The sequence below is a fragment of the Bos mutus genome, chromosome 14 (genome assembly GCF_027580195.1).
Source record: "Bos mutus isolate GX-2022 chromosome 14, NWIPB_WYAK_1.1, whole genome shotgun sequence".
NCBI lineage: Eukaryota > Metazoa > Chordata > Mammalia > Artiodactyla > Bovidae > Bos > Bos mutus.
The window spans coordinates 1,449,330-1,474,114 of record NC_091630.1 but is presented as its reverse complement, the minus strand read 5'-3'; the positions used below and the strand labels follow the sequence as shown (position 1 = coordinate 1,474,114).

General features: G+C 40.7%; 1 protein-coding gene across 4 annotated transcripts in view; it reads left to right on the top strand.

Moving 5' to 3' along the window:
• SNX16 (sorting nexin 16) overlaps positions 1-9,749 on the top strand; it is a 34,540-nt gene extending 24,791 nt beyond the window's left edge. For all 4 annotated transcript variants that reach the window (XM_070382892.1, XM_070382894.1, XM_005908664.3 and 1 more), the window contains 4 exons: positions 2,914-2,983; positions 7,151-7,287; positions 7,819-7,938; positions 8,656-9,749. In XM_070382892.1, the coding sequence (XP_070238993.1) occupies positions 2,914-2,983; positions 7,151-7,287; positions 7,819-7,938; positions 8,656-8,749 (421 nt within the window). In that variant the 3' untranslated portion in view covers positions 8,750-9,749. The remainder of the gene's footprint in view (positions 1-2,913; positions 2,984-7,150; positions 7,288-7,818; positions 7,939-8,655) is intronic.
• The last annotated feature ends 15,036 nt before the right edge of the window (positions 9,750-24,785 follow it).

Genomic DNA, 24,785 nt, shown 5'->3' with positions numbered 1-24,785 from the left:
CTCTTAAGAGTTTCATTCCTTTTTTTTTTTTCCTAATTGCATGGCTCTTACAAACAAATTCATTATTTTTGAACACTAACTCTGTGCTGTGCTAATTAATTGGTTCAGATTCTGTACAGTCCTGAAACTTGTCATCTACTTTTTGGTGAAGCAGAAGACTGCTTGGTTAAACAGATAATGCTAATAAGACTGTGTGGAAGTCCTGTGAAAGGGATGTCTTCAAGGTGGTGTCGTAATGCATGTAAGAGCACTGGGCCTGGTAGCGTGTGGAGGAGAGGGTGGACCAGGATAATAACGGCAGGCGTGAGACGACACCATTTCTGAAGTGTCAAGTAAGGAAGGCAGTTAAAGTCTGAATGTGCGCAGGTACTTTATGCCAACGCCAAGACCTCAGCTTTGTTCCCTCTTGTTAGAGGACGCACAGATGGGTTTCAAGGTGGGTTTGACATAAAACATTTGTTCTGGAAGCATTTCATGTTAGAATGAATAAAACTGAAGGTCGGGACACAAATGAGCTGAAAGAAACCAGGTGAGACATAATCAAGGTGTAAACCAGGCCCACACATCCGCCACAGGAACGGAAGCGTGAGCCCTTCAGCCCCACACCCACCAGCCCAGCTCCTGCACGGCAGCCCTCACCGCCACCAGCCTTGAGAGTCCCTGTCCTCAGGGCTACAGTCAATGTCAAATTTTGTTATTTTCTTTTTACTAGTTGAGAATACTGAAGAGAAGTAGTAACTGATAAAACATTTCTATCTGAAATCCCTCATTAATTTTTTCATGCAGCGACTTTTTGTGCTTAATTTGGTTTTGACAATTAGTATCTAGTATTTTAGTACATTTTTTACCTAGCTCTTTATTGACCTTTTAATGAATTGTAGGCATTAGTTTTAGCTTTTTTTAATATAAATTTTGAGATAAAGAGCATATTTAGCTTTAAATTACTGGTCTGTTAGAAAACTGGGATGTAAACAAATACATACCCATGAAAGAAAAAAAGATACATTATGAAATACAAGGTGAAGATTCACTGAGTGAAATAGTTTTTTAAGAAATTTGAAAATTACAGTGAAACTCTTCTAAAGGAAACTTTTTCAGGAGACTCAAAGGAAGAGTCTTAAGTTACAGGACAAATTTGCTCTGATAAAAAGAATGCTGAGGGATACCATCTCTGGTTTCCTTATCGTTGGGCACATTAAGTCAACAATTGATCACAATTTTAAAATAGGGATTTCCCAACCACTCTTTAACTCTAGGTACTAAAGAGAGCAGAAAGGTGGTCTTTTCTTACCTTTCAATTCCAGATTATTGGATTTTCTCTTAGATAGATTTCCCTCCTATCCTGATATTACCTTTATTATCAAGGTCAAATGAAAAGTATTAAGCATTGAATACAGAAGAGAGATTAGGGGTTATATTGAACTTATCAGTGAACAAGTAAATAAAACTTGTTTAAAAGAATTAACTTTTATTTAGTCCATAGGTCATTTAATAATATAGACCCTTTGGTACTTATACTTTATTTGAATTTACTTGATTTGTTTATAAATTATACATTGATAATGTATAAGAAATCACTGAGCAGGCCATGGCACATATAGGCAATCAAATGTTTATCAAATCTAAGTAAAGTTCTCCAGTCAGTGATTCTCAAGAAGGGGTAAGAGCTTGATTTTCTAGACAGGAAAAACGTATCAGAATTTTTGATAAAGCAATTGTTTTCTCAAACACTACTCTCTGTCAGACATTCTTATCTGCCCCTTTTCTTGGATAAGCAAGAAAGCTTGAGAATATTAACTTTCTTCCTCCATCAAGTGAGTCCTGTTGAAACAGAAGAAATGTATTGAACCCTTTAAGTGTTTTGTAAATTACAGTTGTGATGCCAGTTTTAAATTTCATTCTTATGCCACAGATTAAACAAAGTGGGACATAGAATATAACCTTAGAATTATAGTGGAAAAAAAATTAGAGAATCCATTGGACTTCATTTGAGTAGAACTCCTGTTTAGTTGCTAAGTCATGTCCAGCTGTTTGCAACCCCATGGACTGTAGCCCACCAGGCTCCTCTGTCCAGGGGATTTCCCAGGCAAGAATACTGGAGTGGATTGTCATTTCCTTCTCCAGGGGATCTTCCTGACCACCTCCTGTATTGCAGCTGAGTTCTTTATTGCTGAGCCACTGAGGAAGCCCAGTCATACTTTTTGAGTATCCACATTTTTAACACACACACAGAGCTGTCTCTAAATCCCAAATTACTTTTTAGAAAGAGGAATGTCATATAACAAGTTCAGTTTTTACCTTCTTAACCTGTTTCTGATCATTGAAAAGTATAAATATAACTATCATTTCATTATTTTGAAATTTTTGGTAATTCATAAATGGGATGATCAGAATTCTTTCTCTTGAACTCTCTAGAGAAAATACTTAAGTAAATTAATATAATAAACATAATTGCAAGAAAAATCTTTAATTTGTAATTACTTTAGAATCATCTCCTAAAGAGGGAACAATGGTGTATAAATTAGAAATTGTATTTCTTCATAACAAGATAATGGCTTTTTTAGACTAGTTCAAATAAACATTTCTCTGAATGCTATGCCTGTTCACCATTTAAGTTGCTCTCTTGTACTGTTATTCAGATTTATGTTTTATGTCATATAAACTATGTAACAAATTCAGAATGTCTGTTTATGTTCGTAGGACCTTAGAAATAACCTAAAATCTTTGTATCTTCTATAGATTTTATATTTGTATTTTGTTACCTGTGTGAAAACACATAAGCCATCTTGCTTATTTTCTTGCTTATCAGAACCAACTTACTTAAAACACCATAGCTTCGGAATGACTTTTGCTTTCTGCTGTCTTTTGTAAACGTATTTGTACCCCAGCTTTTTTTTTTTTTTTCTATGAAAGCCTTGCAGTGAGAGACTTTCTTTGTCTGGATGATCCACCAGGTCCATTTGATAGCTTAGAAGAAAGCAGGGTAAGTGCTGTATTATATATCACATGAAAAGAGGAACAAATAATACCATACAATAACTTCATTGTTTCTTGAATGGAATAGCAAACAGCAAAATTATAATTTCAGACTGGTAGTTTTGCACAGAAAGCTTTTAATGTTTGAGTCAAAGCTTTCTTTCACTGAAGTACATGGACCTAATTCAGTAAAAAAGTAAAATTTCGTACATATCATATAGTCAGTGAAGCTCGAAAATTAAATCCTACATTTATTCTCTGTGTTTTTACCATTTCAGAAAACAAAAAGAAAACTACTTGGAAATTTATTTTACATTCAAAAGCAATATGTGTATGTTGAATTTTCTTCCATCCAAGTATCAAAGTAAGGAAACTACATTTAAAATCAAATTTAAAAAACCAATCTCCAGAAGTTGAAGTTACTATCTTGTTACCAGTTCAGCTCAAGCTTGGTGCTACTCAAATTACGCTAATTGACGTTTAGAGTGGCCTATTTCTTGAAGAAATTGGCTAGATTCACAGATTTGGTAATAATAGATTAGCTAGGATTTTATGCAAGTTTTTCCCTAAATGTTTAATGATTTTTAAGTGGAACAGATTTAATTGTTAATGTTTTCAGTTAAACTGAGTCAGTTTTTTGTGTTAGAAGCATGCCATAGCTTTTTTTAAAAACAGCTTTATTGAAGTAAAATTTTCATCCATAAAATTTGTTATTTGCTATTTCATTGTAAATGTACAATTTAATAACTTTTAGTAAATCTTTAGAGCTGTGCCTTCATTAACATACTCCAATTTTAGAAATTTCCACGACCTCAAAAAAAATTCTACAAGCCATTTTGCAGTCATTCCTCAGTGCCAGCCTCAGATGACTACTGTTCTGCTGTCAGTCTCTGCGAATATCTTTTCTGGTTATTTCGTATAGATAGAATCATATCGTGTGTATATAGTGCTTCCCCAGTGGCTCAGCAGTAAAGAATCTGCTTGCAATGCAGGAGACACAGGTTCGATCCCTGAATGGGGAAGATCCCCTGGAGGAGGGCATAGCAACCCATTCCAGTATTCTTGCTTGGAGAATCCCATGGACAGAGGAGCCTGGCAGCCACAGTCCACAGGGTTGCAAAGAATTGGACACTACTGGTCGCACAGAGTTGGACACGACTGAAGCGACTTAGCAGCAGCAACAGCAAAGCAACTTAGCACACACGTGTGTATATAAATATATATCAGTTCAGTTCAGTCACTCAGTCATGTCCGACTCTGCGACCCCATGGACTGCAGCACACCAGGCTTCCCTGTCCATCACCACCTCACATGCTTGTAAATGTATATGTGTCTATATAAATACATAATACCATATGTACAATATGCATAGCATATAAAAAAACAGATGCAAAGATTTTATATAAAATCTTTGCATTTTTTTTTAAATTTAACATAATGTTTCTGAGCATCATCCATGTTATGCATGCTAATAATGTGCTCAGTCATGTCAGACTCTTTGTGACCCCATGGACTGTAGCCCCCCAGGCTCCTCTGTCCGTGAAATTTTTCAGGCAGAAATACTGCAGTGGGTTGCCATTTTCTACTCCAGGGATCTTCCCAACCCAGGGATTGAACCCAGGTCTCTTGCATCTCCTGCACTGGCAGGCAGATTCTTTACCACTGGGAAGTGCCACCAGCGAAGCCCATCCGTGTTACAGTCTCTCAGTGTTTCATTACTTTTTATTATTGAAGGGTTTTCCGTTGTATACATAAACCACATTTTGCTTATCCAGTCACCAGCTGAGGGATATTTGGATTATTTCCAGATTTGTACTATTACGAATAATGCAGCTATGAACAATTTCAAGAAGACTTTCTGTGGACAGATGTCTTCTTTTCTCTTAGGTTGGTTCCTGAGAGTAGAATGTCTGGTTATATGACAAATCATGTTTGCCATGTAACCAGACATTTATGTTAACTTTAAGAAGCAGAATTTTCTCAGGTGGCTACACCATTTTACATTCCCACTTGTCATGTGTGAGAGTTCCAGTTTCTCCACATTCTCACAGGCATTAGATGTTGTCTGTCTTTTGGATTATAGCCTTTCTTGTAGATATGTCATGGTATTTCATTAAACTTGGAATTTTATTTCTGTAACAGTTTTCATGTTAATTGCTTTTTCATGTGCTTTTTATGCCATTTGTATGTTTTCCTTGATGAAGCTTTTTGCTTATTTTTTTAGTTGGATTGTTTGTCTTACTGAGTTGTAAGAATTCTTTAGATACAAGTCCTTTATCAAATACGTTTTGCATATATTTTCTCATAGTCTATATGTGTCTTTTTATCTTCTTAATGGTATATTTTGAAGTACTAATGTTTTTAATTATTAAGATATTCATTTTATCACTTTTCTATTTTGGCTTATGCTTTTGGTATTGTATCACAAGAACTCTGCCTAACATATGACCACAAGTATTTTCTCCTCTTTTTTTTCTAGAAGCTTTATAGTTTTAACTCTTAACATCCATCCGGAGCTAATTTTGTATAAGGTGTGAAATAATGATCTTGAGTTTCTATAAATATTTACTTGTCAGTGCCCTGTGTTGAGTTATGTTGGCACCTTTATCAAAAGTCAAGTGAATGTGAAAGAACAGGGTTCACTTCTGGACGGTCTTCTTTCATTGACCTCATTAATTATCCTTATGCTGCCAGTACTGCACAGGAGAAATGAGTAAATGACAAACACATACGAGATGTTAATGAGACAGCAGGGGAGGAGGAGAAGAGGGGAGTGGGAAAGACTGGGCTACCTGGGTCATACAAAGCAGTGAAATGCCATGATCTAAGGCCTGCCTGGTGGATTTGGTGGTTAGGGATTAGGAGGTAGAGCAGATGTTCCCTTGGATTCTAACCTACTGTTGGTCCATCCAGTTGAAGAGGACCAATAGGCATATGAATGACAACTGTGTATTCAGGAAAGGTCTGGGCTGGAGATTAGCAGGGAAAAAAAAAATTGATAGCAAATAGTATAGGTTATAGTTGAAGTGGTAACAGTAATTGCCCAAGGATGTCATATAGAGCAAGAGAATATATAATCAAGGACAAAACTGTGAATGCCCACATGCAAAGAACGAGTAGAAATCTCGCTGTAAAGTTAGGGGAACCACAGAGTTTCACAGATGCCTTTTTTTTTTTTTTTTTACTTTTTAAGTATAGTGACATGCGGTGTAGTTGAGAAAACCAGCATTTTGGATTTGACAATTAGAAGTCATTATTAGCATTTGCCTTGGCACAGCTAGTATAGAAAAGAGAGTAAGACTCTTAGTGAATTTGGCCATAGGTAGGGATGGGAGGGAGGAGGTAAATTTGGAGGATAAAAATTTCATCCAAAGGATTCTGGGAGGGTAGCATTTTTTTTCTGGGATGGGCATAAAGATCATCTGCTGGGCTTGGGATAACCAGGAGTAACATACTGTAGGAAGTTTGCAGGAATGAAGAATTCAAACAGTCACACGGGAGACAGGGAATGATAGATAACAAGAGATCATTCAAAGAATTGATCAGCAATACTGAAAACCTCAGTGCGTAAGTGACCCAGATTTTTTTCATGACATCATTCTGTCAGTATGATTTTAATTTTTATTTCAGTACTTTAGCTTCCTGGTATAAAGGATAAAATGTCCTTGCATGAATATAGTGAAAGGAGAAGTAAGGGGAAATAATATTGAAGGTACTATGATGGAAATTCTGATTATCAGATATGTCTTCTGAGCTAACACAAATGGGATCAATAACCAGTTTGTTTCCATTTTGTTTTTTAAGTATAATCATCTTAGAGTGGGCAAAAGCAGACTGAGTAGAATAGAAACTAAAACAGTGGTTATTGGTAATTTTTTCCAAGTTGTACACTGGAGACATATCACATATTCATTTCTGGCACCCTGACTTACTATTTAATAATTCTCAGGAAAAGGGACTTGTATTTATTTATGATTTCCCCAGTAAGTGAGAGCTAAGGTAGCAGAAACCTAAAAAGATGAGAGTGGAGAACAAAGCACCTGGGTTGTATCCATATTATTTTGATTATCTGAGTTCTTGAACTCTTCAGTTACACTCTTCAGAAGTGTACTGCATAAGTAGTTCATGTTATTCTCATTCTGCATGTGGTTTTTATTTGCTGTTTGTTTTTAAGGCTTTCTGTGAAACTTTAGAAGAGACAAACTACCGTTTTCAAAAAGAACTACTTGAAAAACAAAAAGAGTTGGAATCACTGAAGAAACTGCTCAGTGAGAAGCAACTTCTTATAGACACTCTAGAAAACAGAATCAGGTATGTGCTGTGGACTGCATTTTCAGTCCAACAAGTTCAGCTCAGTACTCTGGACTAAATACCTTTTGTCCATTAATATAATTTAGGAAATTTCTGACTCCAGAAGTCTTAGGCTCACGGTGTACATCCTCATAGATGGGGAAAACTGTTGTCTGATTATTTATTTAGAAGGCTGAAAATTTGAAGGATAGGAAATACTGGGAAAATAAGGCTGTAGCTGTTCACCAAGGCAAACATTATCTATTTTAACCTATTTAAATGATATGTTTGTTTCTAGTCATTTATACCAACTCTTCACATATTGAAACTTCTAATTTGCCCTCTTGTCAGCATATATCAAATTGATGTTAAAATCATTTTAAACTAATCATAAGTACTGATTTCACTATTGACACTTAGAGTCAACAGTTTATTAAGTATATGACTCCACTTAGAGCAGCTAAAAGCTGCTAAAGCTACATGCATCGACAACAATAAATATATACCTATTTTACTCATAAAAAACAACTTGTCACTGTACTTTACCTCTAGGACATTATCTCTGAAACCTGAAGAATCACTGCTCACGTCAGGAACAGAAGGCAGACAGACCCTGAAGGTGGAGCCCTCTGCGCTTGAGGTTGATCAGGGTGTCCTGGATGAAGAATCTAGGTATATAATGTTTGGTTTACTGTAGCCTAATCATCTGAGTAATTGGGGGGAAATAGTCATGCTCTATGGGGTCTTTTTTTATGAATTCAGTATCACTGTATCATGAATCTGATGAGCAAACACAGGGAGACTCTACATATTCTAGGCTGTCCCTAAAAGTGAATCTTTGGCATCCAGGCTATACAATTTATTACACTTATTTTGAAGATATGTCTGAATTAACAGGGGTGTGACTCGATTAATTAATTGATTTTGTAACCTTGACAAGTCACTTTAATCTCTCTCAGTGTCAGGCTTTTCTGTGCAAAAAGTGGGGCACTGTGATAGAATCCAGCTTGTCTACATAATAGGAATCATGAATAGTATATTTGAACACAGAATTTTTATTGCATGTAAATCCAAGGTCATCATTAATACTTCAGTGATGGTCGTTAAGCTTATAACCATGAGAACAAATTTTATGTTGGTAAAGGTCATTACAAACTAGATTTTTATTGAAAAATAATAGGTCAGAAAGCTGAAAGAGTTAAAAATACATCCCCAAAGGTGTTATCTGGCAATGATAACTTTATTAAATTTCTGATTGAATATTTAGATATTCTTTTTTATTGAGTATTTTTCCATTTAATATTCTCTACAGGAGGTAAAAAAAATTATAAGGTAATAAGTGAAGAAGTGTGCATCTGGTCTCTTCATTGTGTTTCTCTTTTTTTGCAGGGCTGATAATAAGCAATACTCAAGTTTTAGTGAACCTAAAAATTCCGTATCAGACATAGAAGTAGCAGAAGTGGCGTATAATGCAGAAGACTAACGCAGCTCCAGCAGTCCCTTCCATTTTTACGTTCCTGTGAATTTAGAATAGAGTGACAAATATTTAAAAAGAAAAAAAAAGAGACTGAAGCATCTACATTAAACAGCCAGATTGCACATGTATAAAGTTTACATAAAGGAAAATTTAAGTTATTGGTGTAGGAAATATATTCACGGTTGCTTTAAATTGTCTTTTAGACAAACTTTGTATTTAATACACTAAAAACAATCTAGTTAAGAGTTCTGTCATCGAGGCCCACATCCTTAAATACTGTACATAAAATATTTTGGTATTTTGCCAATATATTGATCCAGACTAACATGGGTGAGCACACTGTGTGTGTATGTGTTTAAATCACCAGTTGTATTAGTTCAGTGCACATAAATTGCATGTTGCTGTCTGTTGAATATATACTTCCTTGTGTCTCTGACCTGATATATTTTTATTAATGGTTTAAATGAGTGGTAAAGATGAGTTTAAATATTGATGTGTTTATTATCTCTAAATGAAAGTTGCTTATTTGGAATGTTACTATTTACAAGAAGAAAACTTTCTAGTACCAAAGCAAAACTCTGAAAGAGCTGTAATAACATAGCTAAAGTGATAAAGTAGCTTTGATTTGAAAAGCAAATCCATTAATATCCAAATACTATAGTAAGTGTACCAGTGTATTATATGTTACACTTATTTATTTTCCATGTAATCTTTATCTTAAGTCTCTACCTATAGAATCAATGGGTTTGCCTTTTTCAGAATACTACCTCTTTTAGCTAATCAGGGCATACTCTTTTGAAAATACAGATTCTAAGCAAATAGGCAGTCATACAAAAAAAGAGAGAAAAAGCCATATATCCTGCAGAGTTCCTATGTCAGCTCCTGGCATTGCGTTTTTATTTCTGTATATGTAAACATGTTGCTATAATGTCTTGATGCTGATTTTCTTCTTAATATATTTAGCTAAGTGATGCACTTTATGATAATTAAACTCCTTTGTGCCAAGTTTAATGGGTGAATTTCTTTAGTAAGTGGAGTTAGGAAAAAGAATTATATACTGCCTTCACTATTTCACCTTTTACAAAAGTCACCTAGAGTCCTGTGAGTCTGCTTTATGAAAAAGATATTTATTTCAGCTTTGCATATAGTTGTCAAAAGTGCCTTGTTTCATTTTATAGTATGAAGTTACTCAGTTTTTATTTCTACTGTTTTGCATATTGCTCTTAATAAGCATGGTAATAATTCTAGCATTTTGAAATTCCAGTTGGTATATTGAACTGCATATGCTTTCTAAAAAGTGAAGGAAACTTATTGGGGAATTAGAATAACAATCTCCATTTTTTCCCTCCTCTAAAATTAATCAGTGTCTTGATGTACAGCATATTAAGATGCGGTTGTTTAAAATTCTACTGACATAGATAAACAGATACAATGGCTGTTGTTAGTCTTTGACCTGAAAAGGAGACTGCTTTTCACCAAAGTACCAAAACTTTTTTAAAGTTTTCATCAAAATGGACAGGTATGCTTTATCTCAGAATATTTTTGACAAATTGTATTAGAAATATGTTTGCTATCCTGGGAAACAGAAAGAGTATAATAAAATGGTCTACTTGTTCATTTCAAAATGTTTAAAAAGGCTTAAAGAGAACAATCATTTAAATTAATATCATTTTCAGTCTAATAAAACACGATAATAAATTTCAAGTATTATAGTGCTACATATATGTCTGTTTTAAAATGAACCATACACTTTCAAAATCTGGCCTTTCAGAAGATTGTATTTAAAACTTAAATGGGTGAAGAAAAACTCTTGTTAATTAGGAAATCACTATTATTTATATATATTTAGAATTTAATTTTTTTACTTTTATAATGCATTTTATTCCCAGTATTATATTCATTTAATAAATTATTTTTTCAGTAAATATTAGTTGTCTTGTCAGATCGTGAATGCCATTTTTCCCCTCCAGTTTCTGTGTTCTTGTTGTCCCTACAATTTTTGTAAATCAAATTGTAGGTATTTGCATTCCTCTTCTTCGCCACCTCCAAAATAAGAGATGGGGGAGCTTGTTTTCTCAGCTCCCCTTGCAGCCAGGTTTGAGTCTGTGACACATATAGTCAGTGACACATGTGGACGTTCGCTGGTAGCTGCGTCTGCTGCATTTCACAGAAGGGGACTGAGTCTGAGATTTTCTTTTTAAGTTTATACTTTTTATTACTGGTCATTTTAAGTATCTGTGAATAGGTGCAGTGCACTTCAAATGTAACCAATATTAATAAAAAATTTGAACATAACTGAAACAGAAAACATTCTATGAATGGTTTTTTAACCTTTTGAAAATTAAGTCCATGTATAAGAAACACAACCATAAAATTCAGCATTTAGAATGTGTTCTTCTATCTACTAAACTTAGATTAGCCATTTAAAGCACATTCATTTAGAAAACCATGGTCGGGGACATCCCCAGTGGCTACAACTCCACACTCCAGTGCTGGGTCCTGGGTTCAGTCCCTGGTGAGGGAGCTAGCTCCCACACGCCACCACTAAGAACCCACGTGCCGCAACTAAAAGGCCCCGCCCGCCACAACTGAGACCATCACAGCAAATCAGTAACGACTATTTTTTTTTAATCAATAAATGTTTATTTAAAGGAAGAAAACACGGTCCTGAGAGAAATCATGTAGTTTACTACACATGTCTGTGAGATTAGAAGGGAGCAGTGGCCTTAGGTCCAAGAATAATTAGTCTGGTTTTGAAATGGGTTTTTATTACTTCCAGTGATATTAAAACAAGTTTGTGTTCCCAACTAGTAAAGAAAGGAATCAATTTTCTGGCAGATTTTCAAAGAGCTACATACTTGGTCCACATTTTGATTCTTCATAGAAGTAGTTTTGTTCCGTTGCTGTTTGTTTCGACACTGTTGGCTTGTACTGGCAAAAACGGTCACCAAAACTTACATTTTCAATACATGTGTGTTTATAACTGATGTCTTCTCTGTCACATTGTGTACCGTTTATGAGAACTCATGGGAGAGAATTCTCTTAGGTCTCAGTTCCAGTAAAACCTGTGCTTCTAAACAAGTGATTTGTTTTTATCTTAAAGACTATGTTACTGTCTTGTCTTGTCTTCTGGGCAGCTCTAAGCCAAATTGTGGTTCACCTATAGCTACTGTATAGAAGCTTATGAGTTACGCTTTTGTGTAGTCAATATGACTTTATTTTTCTCTCATTTTCTCTTAACTCCAGTTTTCTTCACTATTTAATTTATTCAATTAGAGCAGATGTATTTTTGTTCCAGTAAACTCTCAGATCTGAATATTTTAGACTACGTTAGATAAGAACTTGCCGTAGCCTGCACTGAAGCAATTACTACACCCTTAAGTGATACCATTAACTATACAAATTACTTTAAAAGGTGCCTTTAAGTAAAATCGGTAAACATGAGTGCAAATTTAGACATGCTGTCTGTTGGTAGCTGTTGGTAGCTTCTTGGCCAGAGCACAATATTAATAAACTCAAGTTATGGTTTTAACTGTTGCCTCAAATTAGATGCTACTTACCATTTTGATGTTTATCACTGACAGAACAGTGATAAATATCAGAAAGTGACAAAAGTGATCTTCTCCATAAGATGTTACAGAAAAACCTGAAGGCAATTTTGGGCCAACCCAATAGAACAGTGTTGTGTTATCTCCAGATAAATAATTAAAAATACAGCCAATGCGTACTCAGTAGGTGAAAGGTAGCATTTTAGATACAGGGAAGATTAGATGCAGACTTCACACGTCCTCGTGTAATGTTTGCAGCCCAGCTAATTACAGTCAAAGGGCCACTAGTGTTAGTCCCTGAAACCCTTTGCTGCAGTGCGGAATACAAAACCCATCTCGGGGAGGTTAAGCTCATGAGCAGAGAAGTCAGGAATGACCTGATCCGCCAGTCTAGTTTTCCAGTTCCCTATATAACAAATATGCAATGACTAACCCAACAGGTATTTCCGTTCCTCTTCTTCGCCACTTCCAAAATAAGAACTGGATAAACTTGTCTCGGCGCCCCTTGCAGCTCGGTTTGAGCCTGTGACACATACAGTCAGTGACACTCACGGGCGTTTGCTGGTAGCTTCTGGGAGATGGCTTGCTTTTCTTGTAAGAAGGTAAACGTGCCACTGACCTAGCCTCTCCAGCTTCCTCCTGTTTTGACCTCAGATGCTATCCAAAGCACGAAAAGCTATCACGAAAACCACATTGCAAAGGAGGTGTGTGACAAGCGTGGGGGAAGAGGAAGAGAATCACAGAGACTCCAGCTACTTGTCAAACCACCCTGAGATGTAGCTCTTTGTTAATTATGCCAAGATAAAAGTTATATTAAATTTGGATTGTAGGTTGTGGCTTCAGGAGAAGATAAAAGCCCTTCCTGTGATGATACTGTATATCACCAAAGAAAAAAAGGAGAAAAAAGTTTTGAAAGCTAGAGGAAAGATAAGAAGTCTAGTAGACATATCAAAGGTCACTTTACATTTGAGGCTCCTTTTGACAAATCAAATATGAATGAAAAGATCTATTATTCTATGTATAGATATTAGTCTGGTCAGGTAACTAAAACAACAGCACGGGCAGGATGGCTGAGACACTGAATTACAGTGGAGGCTGGGCGCCAAGATCTAGGGGCCAGCAGCGTTGGCGTCTGATGAAGACTGTCCCTGGGGCTGCAGTCAGCTGCCTTCTCACTGTGGCCTCACGTGGCCCTTCCTTAGGGTGTCTCTCGTAAGTACAGTAGTCCTGTTGGATCGGGGCCTACCCTTGTGACCTCGTTTAACCTTAATTACTCCCTGTGAGTATGCGTGCCTGTGCGTGTGTGTGCTCAGGCGTGTCTGACTCTCTGCAAACCCCCGGACTATAACCCAGCAGGCTCCTCTGTCCATGGGATTTCCCAGGCAAGAATACTGGAGTGCATTGCTGCTTTCTGCTCCAGGGGATCTTCCCAACCCAGGGATCGGACCCACGGCTCCTGCACTGCAGACGGATTCTTTGCTGCTGAGCCACTTCAGAAGCCAGAGGCTCCATTTACAAACACAGGGAACACTCTGGAGGTAGGACTTCAATATATGAATTTGGGAAGAACGTAAACATTCAGTCCCCAACAGTACAGAATGAATATGACATCATTACATGTCTACAAAGATTTTTCTCAGTTCAAAACATAAAAGGAGATACACTAAAAAAAAAAAAACAGCCTATTCTTTGATTTGTTTATTCAGCAACACTGAGTATTTACTGTGTATCTTCTCTGGGTTATAAAAATTGTTGAGAAGTATGTGATCCCTCCCAGGAGTTTAGAGTGAATGGATTTTTTTTATAATCTATAGCGGCATGAGGTAAACCTGATAATAGAGATACTCGTGATGAACTGCGGGAATGAGAGGACTGGAAGGGGGCAAATAGTGGCCAGCAGCACAAGTCCAGTGCCCTAGCTGCTGCTTCACGTGGAACGCAAGGGCACACCGAGCGCTGGTGTCAGCCCAGCCTGCACGAGACACAAGTGTCGGCCCTAATTCTCCTCCCTCTTCCCGTGCCTTAGATACGGCTACGAAATGCAAAAGTCCACCTCCCTGATGTAATAGAGACACATGCTGTGATACACGTGGTAACGTTTTGATGTAGGGCACGTACTGCATATCCATTTACCAGTGTTCTAACAGCGGTTCAAACTTTTACTTGGTATGGCTTCACTAGGATGAGAGTTTCTGGTTCTCTCTTGATAAGCCACACCCCTAGCGCTTTTGTCTGAATCTTAGCTTTGGTTTGGAATCTGTGACGTGAAACATATTTTCTTACTGTTTTTTTCAATCCTATACTGTTATTTTGCCTTTATTTTACCAAGTGTCATCTGACCTGGTTCTTCCTAGAAATAATTATTTATTCTCATATTTCACTGTTTTATATACTATTAGTAAATATATTTAAACTTAGTTTAAGTACGGCTGATACACACAGTTTTGAAAACAAAACTGATAGTTTGGTAATCAGTCACACAGCAGTGCAGGTGTTCTGAGCAGTCAGCCGTGACCATTCAGCTCATCACGGGTGTTGGTGAGCCCATTCTGTAGAGAACATGGAAAACTTGAGTGGCTAAATTATGTCTGTCTTCTGAGCTTGGAGTGACAGCGGAGCGCTTGTCTTATGCCTTGAATCTGTCCAGTTCTCTTCGTCTCCACTGCCATCGCCCTGACCCGAATCACAAAAGCACCTCGTGAAATACAGCACTGGGAGGGTCTGTCGGCTTCCACCTTTGCCCCACTTTATCCAGTCTCCCAGAGCAGCCTACTGTTCTTTTTGAAAAACATTAATCATACCATGTTTTTCTCTACCTAAAAATTTTCAAAGATTCCTCATCACTTTTAATATTAGAACAGCCAAACCTCTCTCTGTGGTCTCCAAACATGGTTCCACTCTGCCAACCCCTCTCCTTAACGCCCGCCACGGGCCACCTTCCGTTCCTTGACGGGTTCAGGTCTGCTGCTGCCTGACCTTCCCATAACCCCTGACTAGAGAGCCATACCCCAAGTCCTAACTGGCTCTTCTCCTCCAAGTCTCAGGTTAAATGTTACCTCAGGCAACCTAAAATAGTCCTCAAAACAGTCCTGAGGCAACCTCTTCAGGCAATCTAAAATAGTCCTCAAAACAGTAATTTCGATGTCAATTTTCTTCTTATTATCTGCTCCACTTGCCCGCCTCCCCACAGCTTGCCCCAAAAGGCAAGGCTTTGCCTGTTTTCCTGTAATCCCTGCCTGCCCCACAACTACCAAGCTTAGAAAGAAATGGCAGATGCTCAAAATATTTATTGAATAACCTAAATTAGGACAATAGTAGAGAAAATAGAGGTATTTGAAAGGAAATTTTAAGTCTTGGGGATTGATACTTCCTGTGGGTTGTTGTGCTGCCAACTGAGGAAGAGAATAATGCAGGAAGAGGGGGGTTTAGGGGCTAGATTCAGCTTGGGACACACTGGATTTGAAATAGATAGGTCATCCAAGTGGAGCTCTCGAGCAGGCATCCAAAATTCAGAGGAGTGGTCTGCCTTGCAGAACTCAAGTCAGATTCACAAGGATTAACTGTTCTTCACACCCGTTGCCCAGTCTACATTGATCTAAACCCCGTCAGGGCCTCGTATGTTAGCAGTGCTAAAATGAACACCAGAAGCGCATGATCCCAGGTGTACTACTGTGACAGGCGTCACAGAAACACGCTTCATGGGCCCGGCTGTCTCATCCAGGTAGTTTGTTTTCCATTCCAAAAGTAATTTGTAACCAGGGAGAACTGTGTCCTCTTCTTCCTTTAGAAGGGATACAGTAAGGGCACCATACCACAGTTTGGTCTTGTTTTGGCTAATTTTAGTACTTAGCATTTAAAGTAAAGGTTAAGAAAAATTCAAATATACAGTAAAATTTAAATCCTTCAACCTCACTAGTAATCAGATATAGTTGCTATTTTTTTTTTTATGTATTTTCACTAGAGTTGGAGTAATGAAGTCTGTGTATTGCTGGTAGGAGTGTGGACTGGTTCAAGAATAGCATTTCTGGAGTTGATTTGACTACATACAGCCAAACTACTAAAAATGTTCATAGCCTTCAATCTAGCAATTACACTTTGAGGAACTTATACAAAAGAAATGTATATGATGTTTAAAGGATATAATACATCACATTTATCTTGAACATGTCAGCCAGTTTCCAGTACTGAGGGGATTCTGTCAAATATTTTATGATAGATAAAAAGTGGACTGCTTTGTACCCAATAAAGCAATGTTACAGAAGATTTAAAGATATTCATGATATAATTAAAAGAAGCAGACTTCAAGATAGTATTATCTCACTTTTAGAAGTAAAAAGGTGTTCAACATTTATGCATTTGTATACAGAAAAAAATAAAATCATAGTCATGGTTATCTACTTGATGGAATTATGAAGGAATCTTATTTCCTTCCTGTCATGAATCTGTATTCTCTCTCTTTTCTATAATAAGCATGTACTGAAAAAAGTCTTTGTAATTTTTAAATTATTTTCAAACTAATAGTAATTAGTATGTGTATTGCCCCATCATCTACAGTGTGTTTGCCTCAAGGCCAGTTCCTTCATCTACTTCGCTCCTACCAGAGGAAGACAGTGCCGTCCACACTGTGGCACTGTGGTGGTCCAAACGGAGTGTGAAAATCCTCAACTCGGTCTATCCCATAGTCAGTGCAGTTCAGTCGCTCAGTCGTGTCCGACTCTTCATGACCCCATGAATCGCAGCACGCCAGGCCTCCCTGTCCATCACCAACTCCTGGAGTTCACTCACTCACGTCCATCGAGTCAGTGATGCCATCCTGCCATCTCATCCTCTGTCGTCCCCTTCTCCTCCTGCCCCCAATCCCATAGTAGGCACTTGTAAATGAACAGACTCTGACAAACGACCCCCTGCACCGAATAGCATCACCTTGGCCCTTCAGGAGTCTACCTGTGAGCAGGAAAAACACTGGAAATCCTTTATTAAACTGACATTGGTGGACGGACTGAAAGTCATTCGTTAACTAACCTTGTTATCCCATCATTTATCCTATATTTTACATTTTGAAAGCTTGAGTAGGCTGTCTGGTTTACAAATGGTTTTTGTTCTAACCATGCTTCGCCATACTTAATCCGTTGAGACTGCATGTTAAGTCCCTCGGTCGTGTCCGACTCTGTGCGACCCCATGGACTGTAGCCTTCCAGGCTCCTCTGTCCTTGGGAGTGGGTGGCTTGCCATGCCCTCCTCCAGGGTATCTTCCCCACCCAGGGACCGAACTCACCTCTCCTCTGTCTCCCGCGTTGGCAGGTGGACACTCACTAGCGCCACCTGTGGTAGACGATGGTCTTTCAGATTAATCTTAAAATGCCTTTCAATATATAAGATAATGGAAATCTGCATAATGATTGCAATGGGACAATTTATAAAGTTTGAACTGGTGATTAAGCACGAATAATTTAAAGCAAATATTTGTGTGGACAAACAGGGCTTCAGGGGGCTTCCCAGGTGGAGCTAGTGGTAAAGAACCCATCTGTCAACACAGGAGACATAAGAGACTCAGGTCGATTCCTGGATTGGGAAGATCCCCTGGAGGAGGGCATGGCAACCTGCTCCAGTATTCTTGCCTGGAGAATCCCATGGACAGAGGAGCCTGGCGCGCTACAGTCCATGGGGTCACAAAGAGTTGGACAGGACAGAAGCGATGTAGCACGCATGCACAGGGCTTGAGGAAAGCAGATTAGTTAGAGATGAAAGGTAACTGGAGACTTTTGTAAAGAATCGAATGGGAGATTTCCAAGTGAGCCAGGCCAAGCACAAAGAGATGATACAGATTTGGAGTCTGCTCAAAAATGACACGTCGGGCCACCTCAACTAAATGGGCCCACAAGCAGTGCAAACGGTTTGCCAGAAGGATACAGATCACTTCCAAGCCAGCCTCCAGCCTGGCGACTCACACAGCACACTCGAGGCAACAACCGCACGAAGTCACAGAAGCAGAGAAACTGCCGGTTCCCGCCCTGTATTCGGTCCACCAGCTGAAGTGGAGCCACGTCAGCCCACCTACCACCATGCAAGGGAACCCTTTGCCGCGCCACCATTATCTGACAGCTCGTTCTATTTTTTAATGTCTTCATGCATTCATGTTTCACAAAAGTCTATCGATCACCACCTCTAATTTTATACTCATTAATCAAAATAAGGGCTGTGCTTCTGCCTAAAACGGATTAATGATGCTTTGATTATGATAAACAGACAGGAATTGGAAGACCCAGGAAGAAGTGAAAGATGGCCCGCGGTGAACTAACGAAAGCATGCATAAGGAGGAGCAAGTGATAACAGCATACGGGCCCATGCCCCAGGAATAAAGGAAAGGCGAGCAGAAAAGCGTGGTGGATAAGAGTGGGACAGACAACACAGGAGGGCACTCGGTGTGGGAGGCTGATCATTCAGTTTCAGACCGCAACCCTTTAGCTAGTCTGTCAGTGATTTATTTACAGGATCTTGGGGACGCTGGTCTTATAGTACGTGAACGGCTTTATGTGCAAAGTAACATTTTACTGTATGTGTTGAAAGATATATGTATAGAAATGTCTTCCAGCTTTTAGCTAGGCCATACATTAATTTCTCCTTTATGGAGGAACCTTTGTGGGTGATACAGCTTGTGTGTGTGTGTGTGTGTTAGTCACTCAGTCGTGTCTGCCCCTTTGCAACCCAATGGACTGTAGCCCACCAGGCTCCTCTGTCCATGGAATTCTCCAGCCAAGAACACTGGAGAGGGTTGCCATGTCCTTTTCTAGGGGATCTTCCCTTCTCAGGGATTGAACCCAGGTCTCCTGCATTGCAGGCAGATTCGTTACCATCTGAGCCACCAGGGAAGCCCCTGATATAGTTTACGTGGATATATTCATAATGCCATCCTCAAAATATTTTGTAAAAATCTGTGGGGTTTGCTTTTCTGAATATGTCATATCTACAAAATGTTTCCTTATTTTCTCCAGTTCTTGGAACCCCAGAACCTTCCAAGTTCACTTATCTCTTAATCCGAAGCTAGTTAAGAATATACTTTAAAATTAAACAGACCTAAGCTTGGGTTCTTGCTTCTTACCAAGTAAAGCAAATTGCCTCAGCTCTCTGAGCCTCAGCACTCATTTGGAATAGAGATAATGGGAGTGCTCACCAGCTCGTTTTGTTGAAAGGAGGACACCTGGGAGGGTGTGTCAAGCGTGCAGCTGCGGACCTGGCATTACCCGTGGCTTGGAACCAGCAGCGGAGCCCAGGGCAGCAAGGGGCTTGCACAGGTGCCCAGTGTGCTCTTTTGCACACACTTCCGCCTCACGCAGTGCCCACCAAGCTGTGTCCCTGAGAGGTCGCAGTTTAGCCACAGCCGGAGAGTTAAGAGGAGCAGAGAAAGCTCCCTGAAATGCTGAACTGTCCATATTCCTACCAGTCACAGTTTTCTTTGGTGATGGCGGGATCTCTGTTTGAATACATTCACGGACATGCACGTTTAAGGCACCTTGGTTGACAGTTAATCTGAGGTCACCTCCTCAAGGTCGCCTCTCACGCTGCTCACTTCTTAGTCATACTAGCCTTTTCAGCACCTGGAATGTTCTACTTGCCTACCGCAAACCTTCAGGGACAACATTATCGCTACATTTTCTTTCAATAGAAGGATAAAGCCAAAACCTACGGAAACCTCAACTTCCTGCTTCTGCAGTCTGCCAATAAGTCTTGTTTTATGAGTGATGCTTACAAACTGTTCTATAAACATTGAAATTTTAAATGTAAATATAAATACATAAAGCAAATAGGCATATTGTTTAAGGACACAAAGAAATAGGGAAATGAGAAGTTGATCTATTTGTTGTCAGATATCAAATTCCTTCAAACATTCTTGGAAGCATTTTTCCTTCGGTTTAGTCTCACCTTTCACATATATCAGAGGAATACCATTGATTCAGTGTGCTGTCAAGGCGTAAGAAGCTGATACGGAAGTCACTTCCTGAATTCATTTTCAAGGCACAGAACGGCCACCGTGACCAGACAGACAGTATGCCTTGTGCCTTGGTCGGTGCCTCACTCAACTGCATAGAGAGTTTTTCATTCTAAAATGCTTGAAAGCAAATATCATTTGAGTAGTGTTGTTCCATTCTTTGTTCACAAGCTTCTGCTAAGAAGTGACATCATCTGAGAAATTTGTATTTTGAGATATGTAAATAAGAATTTCCTTGTGTACAGTGTACATGCCAAGTCGCTTCAGTCGTATCTGACTCTTTGTGACTCCATGGCCCGCCAGGCTTCTCTGTCCATGGGATTCTCTAGGCAAAGATCCTGGAATGGATTACCATTTCCTCCTCCAGGAGATCTTCCCGACCCAGGGATCAAACCCCCATCTCTTATGTCTCCTGCATTGGCAGGCAGGTTCTTTACCACACGCCACCTGGGAAGTTCTAAGAATTTCCTTAAATTTAACCAATTTAATCATTAAAGTCTTGCCCATGTCTATAGCACTTCTGGAAAAATTATGGCAACAAAAGCACAATCTATGCTGGCCTTGGATTCTGTCTACAGAAATATCATAGGAACATTTCAGACTTTGCTCTCAAGTACCCAACATTCTGTGGTCTGTATGCCCACCTGAATGTGCCTGTGCTTGACATGTGTGCAATGAACAAGGCCCTTCCTGACCCAGCTACTCCCGCAGGCCCCTCTGAGAGCCCTCGACTCCAGACATGCTGTCTTCCAGCTCTGCAAGGCGTGTCTCCAGCAGGACGCCCCGGCAGGTGGGCCCCCAGCACCGTGTGCATGCCTCTAGTAGGGCACTTACTGCTTTGGGTTGTACTTAAGTCCATTCCCCATGTAGACGCTAAGCATACACACGCCAGAGGCTCTACGGATATGTGTTTCATATGAATGGATGGATTCATCTTAGAAATTAAAAATAAGTTAAAAATAAGGTATTTGAACCTCTTAGCCCTCAGACAATTAATACCTTATGATTAAAATGGACTCAGAGGGTCTATTATAACTAGAAGTACTTTGAGAATTGGCTGGTTTAAACTGACCCTCAGCACGAATCCCGTAGGTATCAAATCTGCCTTTCCCCCAGAAGCTACTGTGATTCAAAAAGCTCTTCCACAGCGGGTGAGGGGTGCAAGTTTGCAGACAGACTCTACTTCATTAGGTCCGAATCCTAGGACTTTCATGCCTGATGGAGCCCATCAAGTAGGTCTTCTGCTCCAAACCCCTCATCTTACAGGTAAAACCTCACACCAGGAAGATTATCTGAATGCTGATGGAGCAGTAGAACGCCGTGGAAAACAGGTCTCTTTGGTTCCCAGCCTGGTGCTGTTGGGTTTGGTTATATCCACAAAAATGGCATGGATATTGGATCATAGCCACTATCTGAGTGTTAACTTTTTCACAGCCACTGGAGAGAGGTTCCCAATTTTGTCCTGGATTCCAGACTCCAGTTCTACCTTTCAGGCTTACGTCAGTTGGAGAGGTTGGTGAAGAAAGGTCATGCAACATATTTTAAGTAATTACTTATTTAGTTGGAGTGTAGTTGCTTTACAATGTTGTCTTAGTTTCTGCTGCACAGCAAAGCGAGTCAGCCATATATATATGTGTGTGTATATGGGATAGACTATATATGTACGTATATATATACCCTCTTCCTTGTATTTCATGCAGCACATTTTATTCTTTTTAACTGGAGTGTAGTTGCTTTACAATGTTGTTAGTTTCTGCTGTGCAGAAAAGTGAATCAGCCACATATATATATATATTCCCTCTTCCTTGGGTTTCACGCATCACATTTTAATACCAGTAAGTGTGAGTGTGTGCGTGCTAAGTTGTTCCAGTCCTGTCCGGCCCTTTGCGACCCCGGGGACTGTAGCCCACCAGGCTCCTCTGTCCATGGGATTCTCCAGGCAAAAACACTGGAGTGGGGCGCCACGCCGTCCTCCAGGGGATCTTGCAGACTCAGGAATGGAACCTGCGTCTCTTACGTCTCCTGCCTTGGGAAGCGGGTTCTTCACCACTAGCGCCCCCTGGGGAGCTCAGTATTCATAAGCAGGGTCAATAGCGTCCAGCCTGAGCCTGGATGCATGCATTCTATCCTCCTTCCTGATGGCTTTGAGAATCGCTGCCCATTCCAACGCTTGAAGCTCGCAGCTAAGCGCTTAGCTGTTGAGCCCTCAACTGCTGTTGCAATCATGCCGTCCTGATTCCTCTCTGCCCCTGAGCCGTGAAAGCCCCGCCCCTGGGAGCCGCCTGTTGGAGAAGTTACTGGTGCCTCTCGCATGGCTGAGCAAGCACGTTGGCTCCTATCGGTTCCTTGAGAAGCAGTCAGCCCAGGCGACCCCCAGGGAGCGCAGTCGCAGGCCCCTGTGCTGGGGAGGAGCCCCCAGCGCTCTCACAGCAAACTTGGGGTGGTCACCGGCCGCCTCGCCTCACTGGTGCACAAGACGGAGCGTGAGATGAAGCAAAAGAGGGTCCCAAAGACGGCCGACTTTCAGGCTCAGTTAAACCATACTGCCAGGCTTGTTGCCTAGGTTATAAAGAAGCAGTATCCATTCTAAAGTTTCGATGAGTAAAATACAAACAGCATTTTTTCAGGAAAGGAGCTGCTTCTGGCCAAGTTTAGCCAGAGGCTCCTCTTGGCCTTGGCGATGAGCTAGGAGGACTGCCTGGTGGAAGGGGCGCCGGTGGGAGGGGCGGCGAGGGTGGTGGTGGGAGGGGCCTGTGTGGGAGGGGCGCCGGCGGAAGGGGCTGGTGTGGGAGGGGCGGCGCCGGGTGGAGGGGCGCCGGGTGGAGGGGCGCCGGGTGGAGGGGCGGCAGCGGGAGGGGCTTTGATGGGAGGGGCGCCGGTGGGAGGGGCGCCCGCGGCCCCGGGTAGCCTCGTGGCTCACGGGGAAGCGAGCTGAGGCTCGGGAGGCCTCGAACTTAGGTCCGCGGTCTGGGCAGGACTGCTGTTCCAGGGTCTGTCTGACCGAAAGGAGGTGAAGCCCAGGAGGCTTCTCTTGAGTGACTGTCTCATCTGAGAAAACGGGGCCACCATCCCATCCAGACCTCCAAGAGCAAAAGAGGAAGGTATTTCATTTACTGTAGAATTTTTGGTGAATTGTTGTTACCTTCACAAGGTAGGAACATAAAATTGACTTTTGCCTTACTTTTATATTTGAAATTCCAAAAGTCATTATCAACTACTTTTTCACTGTAGCAAACTTCAGACTGTCCGTTTGTATTATTTTACCTGTTTTTCACTTAGGATGCCAGCCACACAAGCTTGAAAGTTGCCTGTTTCTAAAAGTTTTTCATAAGTCTACTCCCTATATTAGCTTTTTCGTTTTCTCACATTCTCTTTATTCTGTTTTCAAAACTTTTCTTGGGCTTTAGCTCCTTTTTTACTCAGCTAGTATTCTAAACATTGTATGCTTGACAACTTTTCTCACCTAATTTTGAAAAAATGAAATTCTTCCTCTTTACTCCATTTCTTCCTTTTGAAGGAGAAGTTGACATTCAGAACGAAGTGCCTTTGTTCAAAGAATTAAAAGACGGAAAGCTGCTTCCTACTGCAAGGAAATAGGACGTTTTTCAACACTGTCAAAATACACGGTAGAAGCTAGAAAGCCTCCTGGACTTTCCCTGCTCCCATTCCTTCCTCCGTTGGGAGTCCCACCGCCAGGCTGTTGGCCGGTCCTCTCCCAGGAGCCTCATCTTTCCCCACCTGCCGCCTCTCACCTCCCCTCCCAGTGTGCCGGTCCCCCTGGAGCCCAGCGTTCTCTTTCACAATGCCCATCAGCAGCGCAGGCCAGACCCTTCAGCGGTCAACCAGGCAACAGCTGGTCCAGAAGGCCAGCCCAAGGCAGCCAAGCAACGCTGGAACCCTTACACATCATACTGGGCTGCCTTGGGTATGCCAGCCTCCCCTGACCACACTTGTTGAGGGCACGGAGCTGTGCTTACCCGTTTCTGAAAACCTAGTGCCCTCCAGAGCGCTGGTTGTATGCACTGGAGAAGCTGTGAGCAAGATGACAATGGGGAATTTTTGCAACATCTCGTGTGCCGGGCACAACACGGATGTTGTTGCCTATATTGTTATATTTAATCCTAAATTTGACCATGTAAAGATATCTTCAATACTCATCTGACACATGAAGAAAAGGAAGATCAACAAAGTTCAGTGATGGAAGGTCACTGCGGTGGAAGCTGTCAGGTAACTTCCGAATCCCCTCCAGCAGAGGACTGACGGGCTCGCCTCCTGGCAGCGTTGCCTGTGGCTCTCCTCACCCCAGGACCATGCCCTCTGCCAGGCAGCCGCACTCTGAGTGAGAGCCGCGGGGTCGCCCGCACTCAGGTGCCGCTTCCTGGTCCCCTCGTGGAGTCAGTAAGGCCTCCCGTGAGACCACACTGCCCCTCAGCTTCTCTGTGTAATCCCTCCCTGGGGCATTGATGCCAGTCAGCCTCATTCAGCTTCCTGATTTCTTTTCTGTCTC